Source organism: Vigna unguiculata, chromosome 3 (assembly GCF_037176805.1).
Source record: "Vigna unguiculata cultivar grain cowpea cultivar isolate G323 ecotype 2 chromosome 3, ASM3717680v1, whole genome shotgun sequence".
NCBI lineage: Eukaryota > Viridiplantae > Streptophyta > Magnoliopsida > Fabales > Fabaceae > Vigna > Vigna unguiculata.
The window spans coordinates 56,193,643-56,216,696 of NC_140794.1; the positions used below are offsets into that span (position 1 = coordinate 56,193,643).

At 30.8% G+C, this 23,054-nt stretch overlaps 3 protein-coding genes across 7 annotated transcripts; 1 reads left to right on the forward strand and 2 right to left on the reverse strand.

Annotated features, from left to right (window-relative positions):
* The first annotated feature begins 298 nt into the window (after positions 1-298).
* ADK1 (adenylate kinase 1) lies at positions 299-3,855 on the forward strand. 2 transcript variants are annotated; one of them, XM_085671613.1, is made up of 7 exons: positions 299-601; positions 2,179-2,331; positions 2,439-2,551; positions 2,699-2,866; positions 3,388-3,477; positions 3,560-3,692; positions 3,774-3,855. In XM_085671613.1, the coding sequence occupies exons 1-6, from the start codon at positions 496-498 to the stop codon at positions 3,656-3,658; spliced, it is 729 nt and encodes a 242-aa protein (XP_085527739.1). In that variant the 5' UTR covers positions 299-495; the 3' UTR covers positions 3,659-3,692; positions 3,774-3,855. The 2 variants fall into 2 exon arrangements, with proteins under 2 accessions (XP_085527739.1, XP_085527738.1); XM_085671612.1 differs by having other exon boundaries at positions 3,560-3,855.
* A 5,367-nt stretch (positions 3,856-9,222) lies between these two features.
* LOC114178201 (Protein kinase superfamily protein) lies at positions 9,223-13,400 on the reverse strand. Of its 4 annotated transcripts, XR_014993525.1 has the most exons (7): positions 11,627-13,400; positions 11,365-11,500; positions 11,166-11,254; positions 10,937-11,048; positions 10,549-10,843; positions 10,431-10,464; positions 9,223-9,995 (listed from the first exon to the last, which is right to left on the reverse strand). XR_014993525.1 is itself a non-coding variant. In XM_028063968.2 (5 exons), the coding sequence occupies exons 1-5, from the start codon at positions 12,931-12,933 to the stop codon at positions 10,745-10,747; spliced, it is 1,743 nt and encodes a 580-aa protein (XP_027919769.1). In that variant the 5' UTR covers positions 12,934-13,400; the 3' UTR covers positions 10,428-10,744. The 4 variants fall into 4 exon arrangements, 1 of the variants encoding a protein (XP_027919769.1); XR_014993526.1 differs by lacking the exon at positions 10,431-10,464; XR_014993524.1 differs by lacking the exon at positions 9,223-9,995 and having other exon boundaries at positions 10,428-10,464.
* Positions 13,401-17,815: 4,415 nt separating this feature from the next.
* On the reverse strand, positions 17,816-20,709 carry LOC114177473 (malate synthase, glyoxysomal-like). The gene is made up of 4 exons (XM_028062841.2): positions 20,220-20,709; positions 19,656-19,981; positions 18,922-19,252; positions 17,816-18,656 (listed from the first exon to the last, which is right to left on the reverse strand). The coding sequence occupies exons 1-4, from the start codon at positions 20,595-20,597 to the stop codon at positions 18,015-18,017; spliced, it is 1,677 nt and encodes a 558-aa protein (XP_027918642.1). The 5' UTR covers positions 20,598-20,709; the 3' UTR covers positions 17,816-18,014.
* Positions 20,710-23,054: the final 2,345 nt, after the last annotated feature.

Below are 23,054 nucleotides of genomic sequence, written 5' to 3' on the forward strand. Positions count from 1 at the left end.
TTGGTTTACCAAACTGCAGACAATCTGAACCGTTGCCATCAAAGTCTCGAAAACAGATGAAAGAATTCAAACGGCCAAAAGCGTCTGCGTCTGCACCTACCCAAAGAAAATATTAAAATAATAATAAACGGTTGAAAGAAAAACAAACAGAAATAAAGATTAAATAATCAGGCATTTATTCCTCTCCTTGAAACATCAGATGTTTATTTAATTTTTAAAAATTAAATGAGATTAAATAAGGAAAGTTTTTGTAATTAATAATTAAATTAAATAATTAGAAAAAAAAAGTAGTCACCTAACACTAATAGTGAAGGAAAGGGTAAGAAAGAAAGACAAGGGAGACGGCGAGTTGGGTTTTTTGAAGTGTGGGAGAGAGTCCGAACCAAACCTAAGAAACCCAACGTTGGAGAAAGTGATTCTGGTATTCTAGATTCTGGTTTCTTCTGTTCTGTTTATACGCACAAAACAACAACAGCCTCAGGAACAGAAACAGCAATGTCGAACACTAACTTGGAAGATGTTCCCTCTCTGGATCTCATGACTGAGCTCCTTCGTCGCTTCAAGTGCTCCTCCAAACCTGACAAGCGCCTTATTCTCATTGGTATCTCCATCCATCTCTCTCTCTCTATTGAAAAATTTTCGTTGAGTTTTCGTTTCGTACTCGCTGTTAATTCAGATCCAAAAATGCTTTCGTTAAATAGCTCGATTCTTTCGCTCGTGTTGCGTTCCAATGTTGTCGATGCGGTTTTTAGGGTTTCCTTCGTGAGGCCTTATTATTTAATAGGGAATCTACCGATAAATTTGAGGGGTTTTAGCTATGCGGTTCAGGATGGGGATACTCTTATGCCTCAATGTATCGAGTTCTTCAGTTACTGGAGAAGAAAATGAGAGGATGGGCTTTACGCTTTACGGATTTTTTATTGTGTTTTTCTGGTTGTCCTTTTTTTTTTAACTTTCAGTTTTCATTCTTTGGTGACGAGCATTATTTTTAATTTGGTGATTGTATGCTACAAATTTATTGCCTGGAACGGTGTACGGTGTTTTTGAACCCCACGAGGCATGTGGTGTTTCATAAAGTAGCTCTCGAACTGTTTAATACTTTTTTTGTATGTTTGTCATTTGAGCACGGTTCTCTAATTGTGAATCTACACGCGTATTAGGGAGGCTTGTGTGTTCTTTCTCTGTTTTTTTTTTTCCGTGGTCATCATTCATTTGTAACTTTTACATTTTAGTTTTTCTTTTTTTCCTTGCAGATTGCGTAACTGATGAGCTTTGTAGCTTTACTTTTAGACAGTAGAGACTTGCACTTATGTGCCAAAGAATTTCTTTTGGTTTGATTGGATGATAGTCTAGTCTCAAAATGATTCCAAATTCTTGAGGAATTTTCGTATTTTTCCTCTCATGCAAACTTTAGTGTGTAGATTTATCTGTTTACTGTTGGCAGAAAGATTTTAGGTCTGGGGTTTTATTTTTCTCTCGATTTGATTTCAATCCAGTGATGCTGGTTTTTTCTCCTGAACTTTTTTTGTATTTTCTCCTGGACTTTTTTACTCACTTGATTATAATTGTACTCTACCACAGTGCCTTACTTTATTAGCTTGTTGCTCTCATATATGTGTTGGCATTTTCTTCGCTACTAATACAATTCTGGTCATCTGTGACACCAGCTCTTTGTATTTTCCAGACAGATAAAATGAGGAGCTAAATTGAGTTGTCCTATTGATCTTTCAAAGTGAACTGTTTGTCTCGAGTTAGATGGGGAATTTTAATGTGTATTCCTACAATCTTATCATTTTAAAGAGAGGTTTCATCCATAATGGATCCTCCTTTTCTATGCTTCTATTTTATCTATTACTTGGAAAACGAAGACAGTGAAACACTAGTCTTCCATACGCATTCAATCGAACCTATACACTGTGAAAGTGATAACTCCTGTAAATGATGAATAGCACTTGTATTTGTATTGGTTCTCTGTACTGCTCTTAGGCTACTATTTTAATTTGATGAGTCCATGTCTTACATCAATGTTCTAATTACTGTCAATTAGTGAGTTAGGGTTAATCTCCATATTTGCCTTGGTTTCCTCATTTGAGTCATGCTTTAAGAATTTACAACATATGTTGATTTTCTTTCTTCTGAAATTCTAGTGTATTATAGCTTAAAAATATGTTACTGCAGGCCCACCTGGATCTGGTAAAGGTACCCAGTCGCCAATCATAAAGGATGAGTACTGCTTATGCCACTTAGCTACTGGTGATATGTTAAGAGCAGCTGTAGCTGCCAAGACCCCTCTTGGTGTTAAGGCTAAAGAAGCTATGGATAAGGCAAAGCCTTCTTGCATGGAATCTTATTTGGGAATTTACTTTTTTTTACCATGTATGTGTACGCTCGAGAGAGATTGCTAATAAGATATTATGTTACAATATTTCAGGGAGAACTTGTTTCTGATGACTTGGTTGTTGGGATTATAGATGAAGCAATGAAAAAACCATCATGTCAGAAAGGTTTCATTCTTGATGGTTTCCCAAGAACTGTGGTCCAAGCACAGAAGGTATGACATTGTTGGACATCTGACTTACTAGTGAGTTTCTTTTGTTTGAAATATTAGGCTTATGCAAAACAGAATTACTCGGTTTTATGCACTGTTTTGCATGCCGTTCACATACATCTTTTGAACTTGCTTTTTCTTTCTTTGCAGCTTGATGAGATGCTGGATAAGCAGGGGGTGAAAGTTGATAAGGTGCTCAATTTTGCAATTGACGATTCAGTCCTTGAGGAGCGAATTACTGGTCGCTGGATACACCCATCTAGTGGCAGAACATACCACACAAAATTTGCCCCTCCTAAGGTTGCGGGGGTTGATGATGTAAGTCTGTAACTTTATTTAAACCCTGCAAAATTGTTAGTTACCTAAACATATCTTTTGCTTATAGGTGCTTTAACATTGATGGGAGTTCTGAAAAGCTGCAAGTATCATTCAAACTTAAGTAGTGTTTAGATGTCCGACAATGATTAGACATTTGGCCATGCACTTTTTTGTAAGACTTGGTCTATTCTCCACCTTAAAACTAGCTTTTGAGATTTTGATTTAGACACAGTCCCTTTCTAATACGGTGTCAGCCAAATTCAGTCTTGATGTTTCTGCTGTTCTAAAATGTGTATTCATACAAAACTTAAAACACCTGTCCAGTGTTGGGTGTGGGAGGAGGATGCTAGGATGTTGCACACTGACTTAGACTTTGGCTATGCTCCCCCTTTTAGTACTACTTAGGGTTGAATTAGAGGCTAGTTCAATTTTAATAAAAATAATGAGATGCCACACTTTTTTTGTTAACATGTTTTATTGAAAATGAATAACAATCTCCCTATTGAATTTGTGTTCCTCAGGTTACGGGCGAACCACTTATCCAGCGTAAGGATGACACTGCAGCTGTTCTGAAGTCAAGACTGGAGGCATTTCATAGGCAAACTGAGCCCGTATGATTCTGAATCCTTCTTTAAGCGTTCTGGTTCTTTATGATAATTCTTTATGATTGGAAATTTTTGCAATGAAATACAGGTTATTGACTACTATTCGAAGAAGGGCGTAGTTGCTAATCTTCATGCTGAGAAACCTCCCAAAGAGGTGACAGTTGAAGTAGAGAAAGTGCTGTCTTAGATAGAGTTCATCCCTGGATACTCCAGCTCGAACTGCAAGTGTTCCTTTTTTTAGGAAAACTTAACTTTGCCAATTTGTATTTTTAATATACTCTGAAATTCGCTTACCTTTTCAGCTTTACTGCAAATGCCGGCTGTTCTCAACCCAGATTCGAAGAGCTACTTTGATGAATAAAAAGTCAAGTGAATTTGAATTTATGTTCTGCGTACGTTGTTGCATGAATTTTCTTTCGACATTTGGGTGGGAAAATCCGAGTTGCTCGTGTTCCCCGAACATGCTTTTGACGCTGTGGAATAAGATTTTCCGAAATATAATTGTTCGGTCTTTTGTTTTCCGTAAGTTTGTTCCTAAACTTTTTCAAATATGAATTATTGTTCTTTAATTTTTACTGAAATTAATTTATAAAATTAGTAAGTTATTCAAAGCTAAGATTGCAATAGTTGAAGGGATGACAAATGAATGTTTGTGGTATTGTCCAAATCGGTTTTATTTTGATGGAAAATTTTTGCATTTTATATATTCGTCAAGTTCCCATTCCTTACCCGATATCTATCCTTTTTCTCATTTCCATTCTGTTTAAATTAGTCTTTAGTTCCATATTTATTACTCATTTGTTTCATAAATTTTCTTTTCTTTATTACATAATTTTTCTTCTCTTTTTTTCTAATTGTTCGGCCTGCTCTCTATGATTATAATATTTACTCACATTTTTTAGGTACTCTCCTTTTTGTCACACATAACTTTATCATACATTTTTTTTTTCGACTTTGTTCAAATAGTGGATTATCCATTCATTGAATCAAATAAATTTTAAGTCACACATTTAATTATTTTTACACATTTTTAATATTTTCATTTATTTAATGTTTATATTTTTTTCATATGCATCAATCTTAATTTCAAAATTTAAAGTATTCAATTGTGTATGTTCATAAAAACTTATCTTTTTTATCCATCATTTTTGTTTTATTTTGTTTCTTTAAAATAATATTCAATATCTATTGAATGACTTAATATTTTTGTATCAGATTTTTTTTTTCTTCATATATCTAAGTACTTTTTTTCCTTTTTATTTTTAATAATTTTATTTGTTGTTTAGTTTTATTATTTTTGAATATTAGTTTTATAATTTTTTATATTATTATTTTTATTTTCAAAGATGATTTGATTTAAAAGTAATTTTATCACCTATAAAGATGATTTATTTGTTGTAGCATAATAATTTAATATTATTGTAATAAATTTTGTTAAAGTGGCATATTATAATTTTTATTAATATATATATATATATATATATATATATATATATATATATATATATATTTTGTAAATATATGTTTTGATTCACACGAAGTAAATTTTAAAAAAATATTTTTAAATTTACATATTTGTTTTTTTTCATAATTTTAAAAACGTTTTTTCTACTTTATCAATTTTAAGATTTGAAAAACTAATAGATGTTTTGATTGTCACAAAATTTTATTTATGTGTAATTATGTAATATTTATATAATTCTTTTGCTTTTATCCAATTCTTATTTGATACTCTGATTTAAAAATTATACAATTATAATTTTTTTTCTAAATATTTACATTGAAAAAAGAAAATATGCTTTTTTTAATATTAAATATATGATAATATTAAGTTTTGTGTGATTTTTATTTTTTTTATAAAATTAATTAATTTATATTAAAATAGTCGGAAAGTAGGTGCAAATATAGATATAAGTATACTCTTTATCGAAAAATGAAACAAAAATTTTATATTCATTGTGATTGATATAAAATGATAAATATTTTTTATTAATTTCATTGAAAATTTGTTGAATAATAACCGGTGTTATTGTGATTTAAGTCAAGGTTGATGATGATATCTGTCTATTAATCAGTGTAGATGAACATGGAAGTCACATGATAATCTTGTTATCTAACATTTTTCAATTAAGAAAAGTTATTAATTGTTTATGTTAACAGCACTAAAATGATTGAATTAAAAATTATAAAAATTGTAAATAGTCAATTAACAAAAAAAGTGCTTTAATTAAATGCATTTTAAATGACTAAATATTAAGGTACCATTATAAATGAAGTTAGAGAGTGTAATAGCAAGTAGAACGAATAGATTGATCAAAAAGTATTTTCCGGTAGAGTTTTTATGAAGAATGGTTCTATGGAGGACTATGTGTCATCAAGCAAATTTATCTTCAAAGTTAAGGATAACACAATGGCAGATTTACATTTATATAAACTTGTATGATTTCTTCATGCCACAAATAATTAGGCACAAAAATTGGCATTGCTTGATACCAACCTACGCTAACATAATATTAACAATTAACATTGTAAAAAGAATAAAACAGTTTGCAGTTAAATGGAAAGTGGAGTAGTATGATGACAATTGTGATGTCGTCTTCTATTACATATATTTGTAGAAATTCAGAACACTAGAAACAAGATGAAGTTTGAAGGGCACCAAATTCATTATAAGAATATTAAAAATAAAGTATTTGCAATTAATGAATTCAAAATACTTAAAAATGCTTTTGTTGTTCCTTTCAGGTTGAGGAAGGTAGAAAAGTCACGTGTGGAGGTTGATCAAATGTAGCATAAAAGGAAACAAATGTGTGGGTGAGTTATAACGAATTCCAGAACGAAGCGTTTGGGTTATTTGCCGCATTCTTACAAGTTCAATAACAAACTTTTGAAGCTAAGCTTCTAAGACTAATTTATGCTATTGTAACTATAATTCAGAATGAATCGAAAGCTCTTTGGATTGAGATACTTTGGTTACTAACTATTAACTATTAAGTACTTTACTGGCGGCGCAGGTGTTATTTGAAAGCTAAAAAATAGATGAAATATTAATTTAGATTATATTAGAATATACCTTGCATATTCTCATAATTTTTGGGGGGAGAGAAATAGGTTTGTAGTAAATTAAGGATATAATTTTTTTTTCTTATTAGAATAACATATTTTTAAATATTGTTTAATCTTTCGATAATTGTCTTTATTTGTTGTATGTTTTTTCTATAAGTGTCTTTATTTATTATATTAAGAATGTTAGTTTTTTAGTTCAAAGTTTGGTAACTTCAAGTCGGTTCAAGTGTCCATTTGAATTAGAGTTGTTAAAAATAAAATTTAATATTTCGAAATTGAAAGTGTGTAAAGAAAAATACATACAAAACCATTTATAAAATATATTTCTCTTTACACACTTTGATTTATCTAGACACTATATGTTTCTTGAAAATTGAAAATTTGGATATATATATATATATATATATATATATATATATATATATATATAATATATATATATATATATATATTCAAATTTCAAATCTCAAAAAAAATACATACAAAACCATTTATAAAGTATATTTCTCTTTACACACTTTGATTTATCTAGACACAATATGTTTCTTGAAAATTGAAAATTTGGATATATATATATATATATATATATATATATATTCAAATTTCTAATCTCAAAAAAAATACATACAAAACCATTTATAAAGTATATTTTTCTTTATACACTTTGATTTATCTACACACAACAATACTTTGTTGTTATTATCTATTGTCAAGAATACATTACTAAAAATATTTTTCTTTGTATCAATTTAATGAAAAATATTTTCTTTCAAAATCAAAGTTAACCTCTTGAATCAACCAAAACATAATAGGATTGTGCTTGCACCTATAAAATAAAATTTTAAAGTACTTCAAATTATAGTGGCTTATATTTGAATTCCCTTCTCTTACTAAGTAGCTTCCGATTAGCTAACAATTATATTCTCAGTATTTAATCTTTTATTTAGACAAAATATTTCTAAATATATTTCAGTATAAATTTGAGGTAAATTTTACAAAAATAAACATCAATATCCTTTAACATATTTAATAATTTCAAAGGGACTAGCATTAGACAATATTTAAAAACATAAACATAAGAAGTTTTACCTCAATGAGATCGAGAAATAGAGAAAAAGAAACAGGTGAAAAGGTAGAAGTTTAAATCCTTATTTTTTAAAATAAATATTAAACTCTAACCTGCAAGTTTGGAATTTTATTATTTCAACTAGATTTAATTAATTTTAAAGTCTCTGTTAGATTTAAAAAATTTGAGTTTCTATTATAGTATATTAAGTTTAAAAAAGAAATATATATATATATATATATATATATATATATATATATATATATATATAAATTGAATCTTCTAAGTTTGCTATTGACTTAGTTGAATATATTGAACTTTTAAAAAAAATTATTATATTTAATTGAATCTAACACCAATGCACCATTTTATATATGTGTTTAACATATATTTTCCTTCGATGTTCGATACCACCCAATCTTAAATTTATTTTTAAATCACTTGTCTGAATCTACATTTACTATAGTAATATTTTTCTTAATTTATTTCACAAGTACACAAACTAGTGTCTTGTCATGGTAATGTCGTCGTGAGCAATCCATTTATACAAAAAGTCTAAAAAGATTGAAAAATATTAAATTTCATTAAACTTAGACTATTTTGTTCTCTTTAAAGTAAAAGAGGTAAGTTGTATGACGATAACAACACAATAAAACAAATAATTAAAACAATAACAATAAGAATTACCAAGCATCTAACAACTTAACCATTTAAAATCACCTTTTCCACAACACGACATTGTTTGTGTGATTCCAAATCCTCAACGTGCGTTTTCACATGTTCTCCAAAACCTTCACACACAACGTCATGTCTTTCATAAAATATAAATTAATAATATAAAAAGATAATATATTATAATATTAGCGTAAAAATATATATCATACTATCATTATTACTTATTATTATAAAATTAAAAAAAAAATTAAACGACTAGCAAAATAATAAAACTCAATTAATAAAAAAAACAAAGTCAATTACAAAAATAATTTTTAACTTTTAAAAGACCATAATAATTTAATACTTCAATAGATTCTAAACTTTCAATTTCAAATTTAATCAAACTCCTTGTCTAAACATCATATATTTTAAATTTCAAAATTTTCATATTTTTTTTATCCAAACAACGGGGTAAACCTCGACTATTTTCAGTCCTGAATCAATGAATTTCAAAGTTGATACTGTATTTGATAGGAAGTTGAATCGTGGCTCTCTATTTTGGTATTTCCCAAATACTAACAATCTCAAATTAACCGTCAAAATAACATTATAACATTTCAATTCCTGTTATTTTTAAAACCTATCACTAATCTTTACTTTATAGAGAAACATCGATTTTAGTTACCTGTCACTATATTTACAATAATTTTGCAGAAAAATAGACGTTTAACAAGCTCAAGAGCTAAACTTATATTGAAGCATGACATTAAACTAACACAGTCAATTCAAACATTTCAATGACAACCCCGACAGAGAAAAACAACACCAAAAAATCAGCAAACGAAAATTAAACTCACCAGGATATAAAATGAGAAATAAATTATAAAACAAAAACAAATGAAGTGTAATAAAATAGGTAAATGTTAGGCTGAAAAATATAATCAAATATGAAAAGAAAGAAGGGGTAAAACCATTAATTTCAAAATTACTTTTCCCATTCTCTTTCCAACCAAAATATTTAATTACATCTTCATCATCCTCAATTTTTTCATACCAACCAAAACCTTTGCACCTTGAACTGAAAATCCAGAGAAAAGATTGAGTGAATATCAGCACCGTAAGAACAGTGTTCAGCGATTGCAAGGTCAGTTAACACTTGGATGTAATATCTGATATTATACACTAGTCAAATAAAGAACGTGTCTTATTCGAGACAAACAAAGTAAATCAAAACTCTTCATTTCAAGGAAACTTTAATTCTCTATAATAAATTAATAAAAGAATGTTACCTTTAATTGAGTTTTCATCAAATTACCATATACGACCCACCAAAAGCAGAGCCGGGGAAGCACAAATATCACCTACCTACCTACCTTGCAGAGCTCCACAATCTTCAACGTATCTCACGGCTTCCTTGTGACCCCCTTTTCCAGAATGCAATCACGGCCGCCTAAACTCATTCCCGTGTATTATCAAATTTAAAAACCGCATTCCGATTATGGATATGTAAACCCTACTGCAGAAAAATGGGCAAGAACATGGAAGATGGGAACCACTCCCCAGAAAACAAGCACACACTATCATCATTTTATTTCAGGGATCGACTTTCAAATTGAACATGTTTACCTGTTGACCACGAATATCCCTGGGAATTGATTATTGATTATTTTTCTACATATCCAACACCTACAAATGCTTGGCGCATGAATGCAGCCAATGTTTTTTGAAGCATTTCCTGGTGTAAAATTAGTAGAAGAAAAAACAGAAGAACAAAACTCCTTAGACCCGATTTAGTGCAGCAATTTTAAAACAGCTGAAATCAATTCAACTGTTTTTTTTTCTAGAAAAAGAAAGATGTTTGGCAATAACTGAATATTTGTAAAATGGTCTATTTTTTTCCTAAAATTGAAAATTTTTAGCTATTGTTTATTTCTCATTCATTATTTTGTATATATTTAAACGAATTTATTTATCTTGTAATCACATTTAGATAAACTTCAAAAAGAAGAAAAACAGATTCTAAATATAATTTGACAATAATCGAGATATTGAAAAAATTTAATTTCGCAACTGTTTCAAACAAACCTTAAATGGGGTAGCCAAAAGGATAGAACAAACTTAATGAAAAGAAAACAAAAACGGAAATAGCTGGTACAGGATAAGAACATACCAGAGCAAAAATTCATCATTAATTACTAGTTGTCCTGAAATATTATATACATCATTTTCACCAGCAAGAGAGATACATTGAGTTTCACAAGGGAAAGAAAATCAAGTGCTAGTCATACCTTCTCAGGTATATACATTAATCCGCCGCATGTAATTTATAAAGCAAACAATTGCCTAGTCAAGTCCATCACGCTGTCACTTGCAATATATCATTCTTTGTATATGATCATTAACTGGGAAGGAAAAAGTTGGAAACAATGGCAGTAAAAATAGCATTGTTCTTGGTATTTCATACATCCAGCAAGAGTACCTGTCCTAGCACCTCCAGGAAGGAAAAATAGGATTGAAATCAGATTTGGGAGGAGGGCCTTCATAGAACCAATCATGAAGGAGAGCATCTTCAGCAGTTATCCTCTGCAAGAAGTAAAACAAGTTTTAAACATCAGGTTTTATTCAGCTTCATGTTGCAGAAAATCAATACAAAATTATTCAATGAACAATATATACCTCTTCCGGGTCATAAGTTAAAAGCTTCTTCAACAAGTCAAATCCTAGCTCAGATAAAACTGGCAAACCGGTAAATGATGCAGCTGGAAACTTCTTCCTTAACCTATTAAACCTGAAATATCAAATAACTTATAATCAAACACAGTTGACAAAGTATAACTGCATTATCACCCATAAGTCATAACAAGGAATTCCAAAAACAGAACAAAAAGAGAGAAGGCATGCTTACGGTTGCTTGGCAAATTTTGCTTTAGCCCCAGGTAATTTGGATAAACCAGGCCAAATTTTCTCATCAGGCGTACCCAGGGTTCGAAAAATCTGCAGACAGTGGACAAAGAGAGAAGTGTTACTAGGCAGCAGAGTTCTCACGTAGTAGAATAAATGAGGAGAAGAAAAAGTAAAATTCAATTGATTTTATTAATAATAACCTGATCAAGTTGTTCAAGTTCACTTTTACCCCTGAATAGAGGCTCCTTGGAAAATAATTCAGCCATTATGCAACCCACTGACCACATGTCAATTGCTGTTGAATATTCTTTAGCACCCAACAAAAGTTCAGGTGCCCTGCACAAACCAATATACCCATTCATGAGTTTATGGCATATATTTCTCTACCAATATAATGAAAAATCATATACACTTACGGAGATAACTCCGTAAAAACTGAAGTAATATTATAATGCTACTTACCTGTACCATAGTGTCACCACAACAGGAGTATATGGCTTCAGAGGGCTTCCATACTGCCTTGACAACCCAAAATCGCATATTTTAAGCTCCCCGTCATGGTTCAGCAGAATGTTTGATGACTTCAAGTCCCTATGGATAACCCAGTTATCATGGAGATACTTGACACCTTCAAGAAGTTGCTTTACCAAGGATTTAATTTCGCTAATGGTAAAAGGCTGTTTCTTAACCTCCATCATTCCCTTGAGGTCATGCTCCATGAATTCCATTACCATAAAAGTACCGTCAAAGTCATCTACAACTACTTCTTTAACATTCACAATGGAAGGGTGGTTAAAAGACAAGAGAATGTTTATTTCCCTCAAGGATGACATCGGAAAGCCATCCCTCTCTATATTCATCTTCACCTTCTTCAATGCGACTAATTCTCCAGTTTTCTTATCCCTAGCTTTATAGACAACACCATAAGTTCCTTCATTTATTTTCTTAATCATCTCAAACTCGCACACACTTCTGCAACTGTGAAGCATATTTATATTTCTGTGCACTTGCATCAATCCATCACTCTCTTCAGAATCCGATGGACAATCACCAACGTCACTTGGTTCCTCAACATCGTCCATGGGATCTATGTGGAAATCCCTTTCAGAATCGGCGTCATCAGTAGAAAGTCCAAGATAATGATCTCTTCCCGTGCTTCCTGACGATCTAGTGACAGTGCTTTCTGAAGATTCACTGCGATGGAATTCACCAATTTCAGGACTGGAGCTGCCTTTGCCATGATTGAATTTATCATCAGCAGCCCTGGGTGAGGGACCATCATCACTAGCCCATCTTGACTTTCTGATAGTCCATTCTTGAACATCCTTCTCTTCCTCCACATCTTGTCCATAGCTTCGAGAATCTCGCAAAGATTCCGCCATAAGATCATCTGAATCAACAAGGTTGGCTCCAGGACTGCTCAGTACAGAGGGAAGAGGAGACAGAGCAACAGTCTCCGAGATCCTACTCTCGGACGAAATTCTTTCTTCCTTCTCTGCTAGGTCCCATACGATTGGAGAAAACTTCCTTTTCTTCTGTGGCGGTGGCAAACCATAGGCAACCTCATATTCGTCATCTTCAACACAGATCTCACCTTGCTCTCTCTCCTCTTTCCGACCACGAGGCTCATCGGAACGAGCAAAGTGATGGCTGCGAGATCCACCGACTTCAACGCCGAAAGAGCCATTCTTATAGTGATCAGACCCCTTCGTGGAACTGTATTTGAAAAAGTCACCTTTCAGCGGAACACTTTTTCGCCCTGCCGCCATTGATTGACAAGCACAAGCACAATTCCTCTCAATAAGCAATTAAGAATCCAAGAAAAATGTATTTCAAACCGAAATCCTCAACAATCCCCAAATTTCGAAACCCTAACCCTCCCAAAAATAGCAGAACGGATAATTCAATTTTTTTTTAAAGATTTACAAACCCTAATCAAGAGAAAAGCACACGACAAAAATCATTTATAATTTTCTCAAGCGCTTCCTCGATAGAATCAACAGAATTGAAACGAAAGAGCGAAATGAAACCACACGGAAGCAATCAGGCAAAGGAAACAAGGAAGAATGAATGGATGATCGAAACCCTAAACGTTGGCTGCGTCTCGTTAGGGTTCAGAGGTATCGAATTGCCTTACCGGCGACACGAAAAGCAAGCGAAATGAGAAAAGCTGAAGCAGAAGACAGAGACGAAAGAAGCCGCCTTCGTTGACGCGTTTATTGTGAGATTCGTTTGGGCTTTACCGACTTTAAATAATAAAATAGATAGAGTGTGTCTCCCCTTTCAAGAGAGGCGGCGATCCTATCAATTATTTGCTGGATTTCACGCGTTTTAGGTTTTCTTTTCACTATTTTCCACTCTCTCAATTAAACTAATTAATGATATTTTTCAATTGTAATTTATCTCTAAGGATTTAGAACTACATTTTTTTATTTTCTTTATTCTAATTACAGTTAAATTATTTTAAACTTTGATAACGAAAATAAACTTATCTCAATTTAAAATATGGACTATAATATTTTAGATTTCATTTATAGGATTTATTGGATAAGTTGTCTTTTTAGATTTTTAACGCAGTAATATTTTAGATTTAAACCAATCAGATTTTATTAAGTGAATTTCCATTTCTGAGATTTATTTTATTTTCAATTTAATCAAAAAATTTAAAATTGTATATACGAATTAAAGAAAATTAAAGTAACAAACTAAAAATGTAAAAAGTAGGTGTATAAATAATGTAAATACTATATTAATTTAACAAAATGTTATACTTAAATATGACATTCATATTTTTTTTTTTAATTGATCTAGGATGCAAAAGATATTGTTACGAAATATTATTTATATGTAAGGATAATGATATTTTGACCAACTCATCACTCCAATTACTCTTAAATTATCATATCATACCACCAAAAAAATTTAAATAGATAATTGAAGGGTAACGAGAATAATGGGTTAAAAATGGGTCAAAATAACATTATTCCTATATGTAATTGAGTAGTATTTTATAAAAATTTTCCACTTTTATATAAGTTATTCAATATTCTAATCTTAAATTTATATAATTATCATTTCTTTCTAGATGTTTGACATTGAATATTTCTTTAGATACTAAATATTTCAGTACAAATTAAAATTAAACCCAACCCACTAAGAATCCAACTCATTCGGGTTGAATCCGTGATGAGCCGGGTTGGCTCATCAACCCGCCAATAAATTTTAAATATTAAATTTATATATATATATATATATATATATATATATATATATATATATATGTGTATATAATATACATATATATATATATATATGTATATTATATATATATATATATGTATATTATATATGTATATTATATATATATTGTACCGTCCTGATTGTTCAAGGCTCGACCCGATTCATGAAGGTCTATGAGTCTAGGAATTTGGGCCTAATTGATATTTTATTAAGATATTTTTTGAGATATTTTGGGTCAGTCGGTTATAATATTTCTGGCTTCAATGTGCTCTTTATTATATATATATATATATATATATATATATATATATATATATATTGTTAGTGAGTTTGTTTTTAGTCTTGGTTCTCATGTGCTAACCAAATATTGTTCTTCCATTCTTCTAGAGAATGTTGAGACACTCATTTTAATACAAAATTGGTTGCATGGTTTTGAGCTAACAGGTAACATTATTGTTAGTATTGTTAAATTGATTTAATTACTTAATACTTAATCTTTTAATATTATTAGTTAACATTATTTTTATCTTGTTTTATTGTAGATGGAGATAAAGAAGCTCGAACAATGTGATATCTCATACCGGGTAAATCTTTAACCATCCCCCTCTTACTAGGACTACAAAATGTTTTTGTAAATTATGGTCAATACCGGGTATATAAACAGTAATTTCAAATCCAGAGGTTAAGCATACTCTGACAACTTTACGTAAGGCGGAGTTTAGTTTTTTAGGTGTAATAGTGGAAAAGTTGACAGACAAGTCACCCTTACTACCACTCTACAGAACCGTACATGAGATTTTCACTTTTCAAGAGATGAAAATGCTGTGGATTTATATATTAAAGACTCTAATACTATAGTTTGATAAGTGACAAGAATAATTCGATGTTAGATAATAATTTATATTTTTGTGATTTTGGTTTGTATTTGGAGTTTAACATAATTTGGGATTTTATTTGGATTGTATTGAAGTTTATTTAGATTTTAATCGGAATTATAATTTAGTTTTCTTGAGATTGAAGAAAAAAAATTGTGTGTTTTTTTTAATTAAGTGAGCCAGTAAGCCAACCCGTTTAACCCGTCAACCCGTGGTGGGTCGGGTTGGGTTGACCCACTAAGTGACCAACCCGTCGTGGGCCGAGCCGGGTTTGGTCGGGTGACCCGTTTTGACAGCTCTATACATACTATAAGGTCGGTTTTTGAATTTATTTTAAATGTTTGAATGGTAGATATATATTTAATGAATTAGACAGTGACTACAACATCTTTAATTTTGAATGACATTTATAATCACGTAATAAATATTAATTTAATTGTAAGTAATTATATAGTTAATTATATATGATTATTTATGTGATGTGATGAATTTTACCCACAATAATCTTTTTACATCTATATGATTACTTGATTAATTAGGATAAAATATTGATTATATTTCTCAAATTGTCCACACAAAAAATGAGCTTATTTCAATCATTTTATCATTTGGTTATATGATTCTAATTGAGCAAGGAATATACTTTCTCCTTAGTTCTTTTTATCCAGGAAAATAATGATATAAGATTTTATGGACCAAGTATGCATCATAATAAGTAAAACTTATAAAATAAGTATCAATAAAAAACAATGTGATCTAACTCTTCATAACTAAATAAGGTATTAATAACAAAATAAAGTGGAGTCGATATGATTAATAAAGCAATAGAGTGTAGGGATCTTTAACAAATATTTTGGTAACGTCAAAATCTTTACATATATGTATAAATTTGTTTGAAGAAGCCAAATATAAAACTTTAGATTATAATTTAAAAATTAAATATGTTAAATCATATATTACTTTTTTATATATACATTAAAATTTGGATGGCCAGGCCTCTCTCCTCTCACTAAAATTTGTCACTACCTATAATTAAATATATTTTCTCACACTTACATAAATCTGATTAATTTGATGTCATCTTATTTATTTTCATCTGTGTAGTTATAGTATCAATGTATTGGTTATAAATGTTTAATGTAAGTTTATAACAGGTAAATACAACTTGGTTGAAACATAATGGATTTGATGACAATTCTCATGCAAATGTTGTGATTCGAACGATTTACTATAGAAATGGACAACTTTTTAAAAATTACAGATTTAGAAAAATCATACCAAGGTTCTATTCTATGATTGTAATAAGAAAAAAGTTGTACCGAAGACAACTTCCTTTTAATCCCGATGAAACGTGTTAATATATGATAATTTTAATTATTATGATTTGATTATTGGAGTTATATTTTTATTTTATTTTTAAAAAGATTGAAGTCGTGTGAGTGCCGTATTAGAACAATGTTTAAACATTTTCTATTTCAAAATTATGAAATTAAAATTATTTATAGTAATATAATATTTCAGAAATAAATATTTAAAGTACTTTTTAGAAAGAAAAAAAAAAACATGTTTTGAACCCTTCTTAACGAATTTGACCCAAATTTATGGTCATTTTAAATATTTGTAGAAAATCCTCAGTTTACAAAAAATATTACACATAACATAATATGCCATTCGATGAAAGTATATAAGTTTTTTTTTTTAATACAAACATATATGTGTCGACTTTTTAAAAAATATTGTAAAATTAATAATATGTCGATAAATCTCATTTAGATATTAAAAGTTAATGATAAAGTATTTGAAAAATTAATAGAAATGTCAAATATAGGATATATGATATCAAGGAAATTTCTATTTATTTTTCTTGAGAAGAGACATACCTATTTAAGATGTATGGGTATGATTAGAAAATAAAATAAGAAATGTATAGACATTAAGAAAATCTCAAAAAAAGAAAAGAAAAAAGTATAGGGTAGTTTGGTACCAGTAATTTATTGTATATTTAGGAATGTATTTGAGATGGTGAGGAAATATTTAGTTTAAGTGAATTGTGATGATTTATAGGAAAATTTTGAAAGAAAAAGTATTAAATTTTATGAAAATCGTTTAATAAATTAAGTCGCCTTTACATCTAACACTTAGTTTCTTTAAAATAATTTGTAATTATTGGACTATTTTTAACCTTTTAGAGTTATTATTGGCAACTAACAAACAATAATGCTTAACATGTTTAATAATTTTGAAAAAACACTTTATTTTTATTTTCTTAACTAATATCTTTTAACAAAAAAAATTACGTCTAAAAAATTACTTTTATAATAACATTACATTAAAAACCAAAAAATTACTTTTATAATAACATTACATTAAAAACCAATGCATACTACTTTATAATGTTGCACCACCAAAATTTAAATTTTTCATGCTCTCAGCCTCTTACTGGACTTCAGCCAGACGCTCAGCGAGAGCGAGATAGCAAATCCAAAATAGTCCATTTTGTAGTTTGACACAATTTTAGAAGAAGGCTGAACTCTCATTATGTCATAAAAACGAAAACACATTTCCCTTTTTATTAAATGAGGAGCACCAAGTCAAACATGAAATCCTGTGAAAATCGCTCCCTTGCGATTTTTTTCACATCAACAACGTAAAAAGTACACAATACAGAATCCAAATGATCCAATCACTAAGCACAATGAACCAACCTCTTTCTCAGTTCAAAGTTTTGAAGGTTCTTACTTAGGGCGATGCAGGATTATGTAATCATAGGCCTCCAGAGTGAGAAAATCATCAAGTTCTGGGGACGTGCATTGGCGAGCAAAGATCTTACAAGCCTCCTTGTACTTTCCCTTCTCGAACTTCTCCGTTCCCACTTCCTTTTCAATCCTTCCCATCTCTTCTTCAACCACTCTATCAAAAAGCTCTTTCTTCACTTTCTCTCCAACTCCATCCCCATTGAGTTCCACTTCATACTTGAGCCACTGCCAGTTCTGCACCCTGCTAATCTCAGCAGTCGCAGCATCTTCCATCAGGTTGTAAAGAGGCACGCAACCGCTTCCACTCAGCCATGCTGCCAAGTACTGAATCCCCACCCTTGTGTTTAACCGTAGACCTTCCTCAGTTCGGACTCCTACTGGTATCTGCAAGAGGTCCTCTTCAGTTATGTTTGCAGCATCTTCGCGTTTCACTGTCTCTATCTGGTTAGGAGCATTGCTCATGATGTTGTTGAAAACCTCCATGCAGGTCGGAATGAGACCAGGGTGTGCAGCCCAAGTTCCATCGTGCCCTGCCTTCACTTCCCTCAGCTTGTCCTTCCTTACAAGTTCCAGTGCTGCCTCATTCGCCACTGGGTCATCTTTGATTGGAATCTGAGCTGCCTGATCAACAATTTCAACTTTATCAGACACATTTTCTATGTACAAGTTTTAAAAAAGGAAAAACATAGACTCGGAGTTTGTAATTACTCATTGGTTAGCTAAAGCACAATGCAGAAACTAAAGTACTTCCATTACATATCATTCCTAAAAAGTACTACAGAAACAAAACAGACACTAATTTTTAATGTGACACTTAAAAGTTAGAACTGCATAAAAATAACTACTCATGCTAATAGTGGTGAACCAGAGTAGTTTTATTACATACCATTCCTCCCATAGCATGCACACCGCGCCTGTGACAGGTCCTGATAAGGAGATCAGAGTAGCTTTTCATGAAGTGTTGAGTCATGCCAACCTGCACCCTATCTGGTAGGAGGCGATCTGGGTGAGCTTGGAAGGTCTTCACGTAGCTGAAAATGTAATCCCAACGCCCACAGTTCAGACCCACAGAGTGCTCCTTCAGCTCATACAGAATTTCGTTCATTTGAAACACTGCAGGAAGGGTTTCTATCAGAACCGTCGCCCTTATGCTTCCTCTTTCGATGCCTGCCACATTCTCGGCCTTCTCAAACACGCTGTTCCATATCTTAGCTTCCCTGTCAATCACAAGGTTGTCATATTACAATTCCCTAGTACATAGTTCTATAAATGATGGTCCTGCTGGACCATCCGATTAAGGACCATTCCCTAGCACATGGAGTTTTGAACATGTTTTAGGACTATTCCGTCGTTTTGTTTCCTCGACATAAACAAGTTATTTTGGTGTTTTTCTTCAATAACAATTAGAAATTTGTCTTGCGGCTGTGTTTCATGCATACCTTTACTGTGATGACTATGAAACTTTAATTCTAATTACAAAATAACACCAACTAAAGAATTGCATTCGAATTTTGACCTTACGTGTATAGCTTTCATTAAAGACTAAAACTTATGAAATCACTAACAGAAATAGCTTTGTTTTTTGGCTCTTGTGCTATGACTGCATAGCACAATGCTTACCTTGAATGCTCCATTTTGGGAAGATAAAAGAAAGGGCCGAAACCAGCCCCTTGAGTGCGTCGAAATGCTGAGTGATTGTGGTAGAAGTAGAGGCCAAAATCAACCAGGCAACCAGTTGCAGGTTCAGCATCAATCAGAATATGTGCTTCGGGTAGGTGCCAACCTCTTGGTCGCACAAAAAGCTTTGCTGTCTGTTCATTGAGCTTGTAAACCCTGTTTCTTACTTTGTCATGGAAACTTATGGTCCCATCCAAAGCATCCTTCAAGTTCACTTGGCCGCTCATGAGATTTTCCCAGCTGGGTGACAGTGCATCTTCAAAATCAGCCTTAGAAATGAGTAAAACATTAACAACTTTCAGTGCTATGGTTCCGGTATAAACCAAATTCAATAAACCCTTTCACAATTGAAAAAAAAAAGACTTGATTACACTCTTTCAAGTTCTAACCATCTCAATTAAAATCTTTGTAATTAGGTCCCTCCGTCTGGCCACGAAAATGACATAAAACTTAAAAAATTCAAATCGGTACAATTAAAAATAAAAAAGACACAACTGTTGTACTAACCATAAAAACTTTAGCTCCAGAGTTAAGAGCATTGATGACCATCTTTCTGTCAACAGGGCCAGTGATCTCCACTTTCCTATCTGCAGCAGCTGGTGGAACAGGAGCACATACCCATTCCTCTTCCCTGATGTGGCTAGTGGCAGGATCAAACCCCGGAAGAGCCCCTTCATTGAACCTCTTCTTGGCCTCTTTTCTCTTCTCTAGTGCAAACTTGATATCGCTCCTGAACTCACGTTGCAGGTCTGCAACAAATTTCAAAGCATCTTTTGTCAGGATTTTTGCAAACTCTTCATCATATCTTCCCAGAATATCAACTCCATCTGGTACATCATAGAAAGATTCAGTCACTCCCGGCGTAGGATGGGTTCCCTGGTCCATGGCCTTTCTTTCTTCCTGCAACGGTGGCTAGATATTACTCCTGTGAGAGTAGAATGTGGTGTGTGAGCAAAAGCATAAGTTCGCAATTAGGTTTATCAATCATTTGCTCCGTACAACTTCAATTAATTTTTCATGTTAATAGTATTAATGCATGTAATTAAAAGCTTAAGATTCAGTATCAGCTGTGGAATCATTGTTGGTAATTGGCAAAAGCACTACAGTGGTGCAATTTTTTTTAAATTTATCAAAATGGTGTAAATTTTTAAAATATTATAAAAATTAACAAGTCGTGCCAACTTTTTTATATATACACTATACACGCGCACCCCCTCCGAATCTTGTGAAAATTCTCTCCCTCCACTCAATATTTATGGCCATAAAATTAATTAATTAATCATTAGATTAAATTATACTTTTAGTCCCCATTTTCGTAACAAAATTTGAATTTGGTCTCTCAATTATTTTTTATCTCAATCTGGTCCCTATTTTGGGAAATTTGACTCAATCAAATCCTTTTCGTTAGTGGTGGAGTAACGGTGTTAAATGGGGTGCCACGTGTCAGCTTCTGGATTTTTTGAATTTTTTGAATTTTTTTTTTGAATTTTTTTTGAATTTTTTTTATTTTTTATTAATTTTTTAAAAATTTTTAAAAAAATTAAAATTTTGCCACGTGTCAAGCTGACATCGTGCCACGTGACAGTGCCACGTGTTACTATTTGGGAGGTGTCATTTTCTCATTCTCAATTTGATCCCTGTATTTTATCTTTTGTCTCAATTTAGTCCCAAATTTTATAAAAATTGTGCAATTTCGTCCCCCTCCAAATTGAAACAAAAATTATAAAATGTTATACAAATATTTTTATTAAATTTGATTTTTTTATTCAAATTGATATTTTTATTATATATTTTCGATAAAACCAAGTTTCTTTAAATTTGTTTCACATTAAATTTTACTTAAAATTATTTTCAAATTTTAAATTTATTTGTTTTTTATTGTTACATAAACTAGTTAATTTTTCTTAAATTATATAATTTTTATTTTTATACTAACTAAAATATTTGTATAGAAATTATTGAATTTTACACATTTTAAAAATATGCAATTATTTAAAATATAAATTCAAATAAAAAACAATATTAAAGTATAATGTAATAAAATATCAATATAATTTATGAATTTTTTTATTAATATTATTTTCTATTAACAACTTTAAAACAATTTTAAATAAAGTTTAACGTAAAATATAAATTAAAATAAACTTAATCTTGTTAAAAATATTTAATTGAAATATCAATTTTGATAGAAATATCTTTGCATATTTATATAGAAATTAAATTTGGTTTCAATTTGGAGAGGGACAAAATTGCACAATTTTTACAAAAAATGGGACTAAATTGAGACAAAAAATAAAATACAGGGACCAAATTGAGAATTAGAAAATGACAACTCCCAAATACTGCCACGTGGTACGATGTCCGCTTGACACGTGGCAAAATTTTAATTTTTTAAAAAATTTTAAAAAAATTAATAAAAAATAAAAGAAAAATAAAAAAAAATAAAAAAAATTCAAAAAATCCAGAAGCTGACACGTGGCACCACATTTAACACCGTTACTCTACCACTAACGGAAAGGACTTGATTGGGTCAAATTTCCCAAAATAGGAACCAGATTGAGATAAAAAATAATTGAGGGACCAAATTCAAATTTTGCTACGAAAATGGAGACTAAAAGTATAATTTAACCTAATCATTAATAGCAGTTAACGTATTTTATGTTTAAGATAGATGAAGATCCATGATTCTATTCTTTCGATACTTATTTTTTAAGTTTTGGAACGGTAGCAATGTTGATGGCAAGCCTAATAATGCAAGTACTTTTTAAAGAATTTTATTATTTATACTAGCACTGTATTACTAATACACTCTTTTACTAGTTTGGAAAATATATTTACTAAATTAAGAATAGGCCTTACATATTTGATGAAACTCATATAAATTTCACTCAATTGTGAATGCTGTGAAAAAAAATAATAATGTTACAAAGCTTGCTACTAGATTTTATCTTTGTAGACTTACCTTATTTATCATCTGTTAATATTAGAAAATAAGTTATGTAAATTTGTTGTTGAAAAAAAAAATCATTTTAGAGGTGAGAGTAAAGAATTCACACAAAAAAAAAAATGATCTTAGTTATATTCCAAACATGACTAATATTACTTCAATTTCTATCATTTTTAAAATAACAATTGTTTTTTTATTATATATTTTAAAGTGGTTTGTTGTGAAGTGAAGTTCGTGTTTTATTTGATAACTTCATACTCGAGAAATTAACAAGTGTGAGGAGATCTGCCTTAGTTCCTCTTACGCTAATTGTGTCATCATATATGTCAATTTCCTAGAGATACCGACAGCATTTTCCCCTTTTTTTCTTTCACAATTATTCCATGATTTCTTAA

What these genes read in the sequence shown, in the direction of transcription:
- ADK1 (XM_085671612.1), top strand. Translation starts at nt 496, where the DNA reads ATGTCGAACACTAACTTGGAAGATGTTCCCTCTCTGGATCTCATGACT. An exon ending in CTGTGGTCCAAGCACAGAAG is followed by an intron (nt 2,552 to 2,698) that starts GTATGACATTGT and finishes CTTTCTTTGCAG; the next exon opens with CTTGATGAGATGCTGGATAA. An exon ending in TTCATAGGCAAACTGAGCCC is followed by an intron (nt 3,478 to 3,559) that starts GTATGATTCTGA and finishes AATGAAATACAG; the next exon opens with GTTATTGACTACTATTCGAA.
- LOC114178201 (XM_028063968.2), bottom strand. Translation starts at nt 12,933, where the DNA reads ATGGCGGCAGGGCGAAAAAGTGTTCCGCTGAAAGGTGACTTTTTCAAA. An exon ending in AACTTGAACAACTTGATCAG is followed by an intron (nt 11,255 to 11,364) that starts GTTATTATTAAT and finishes CACTGTCTGCAG; the next exon opens with ATTTTTCGAACCCTGGGTAC. An exon ending in TAACTTATGACCCGGAAGAG is followed by an intron (nt 10,844 to 10,936) that starts GTATATATTGTT and finishes TACTTCTTGCAG; the next exon opens with AGGATAACTGCTGAAGATGC.
- LOC114177473 (XM_028062841.2), bottom strand. Translation starts at nt 20,597, where the DNA reads ATGGACCAGGGAACCCATCCTACGCCGGGAGTGACTGAATCTTTCTAT. An exon ending in CTGGAGCTAAAGTTTTTATG is followed by an intron (nt 19,982 to 20,219) that starts GTTAGTACAACA and finishes CTCATTTCTAAG; the next exon opens with GCTGATTTTGAAGATGCACT. An exon ending in TGCATGCTATGGGAGGAATG is followed by an intron (nt 18,657 to 18,921) that starts GTATGTAATAAA and finishes ATTGTTGATCAG; the next exon opens with GCAGCTCAGATTCCAATCAA.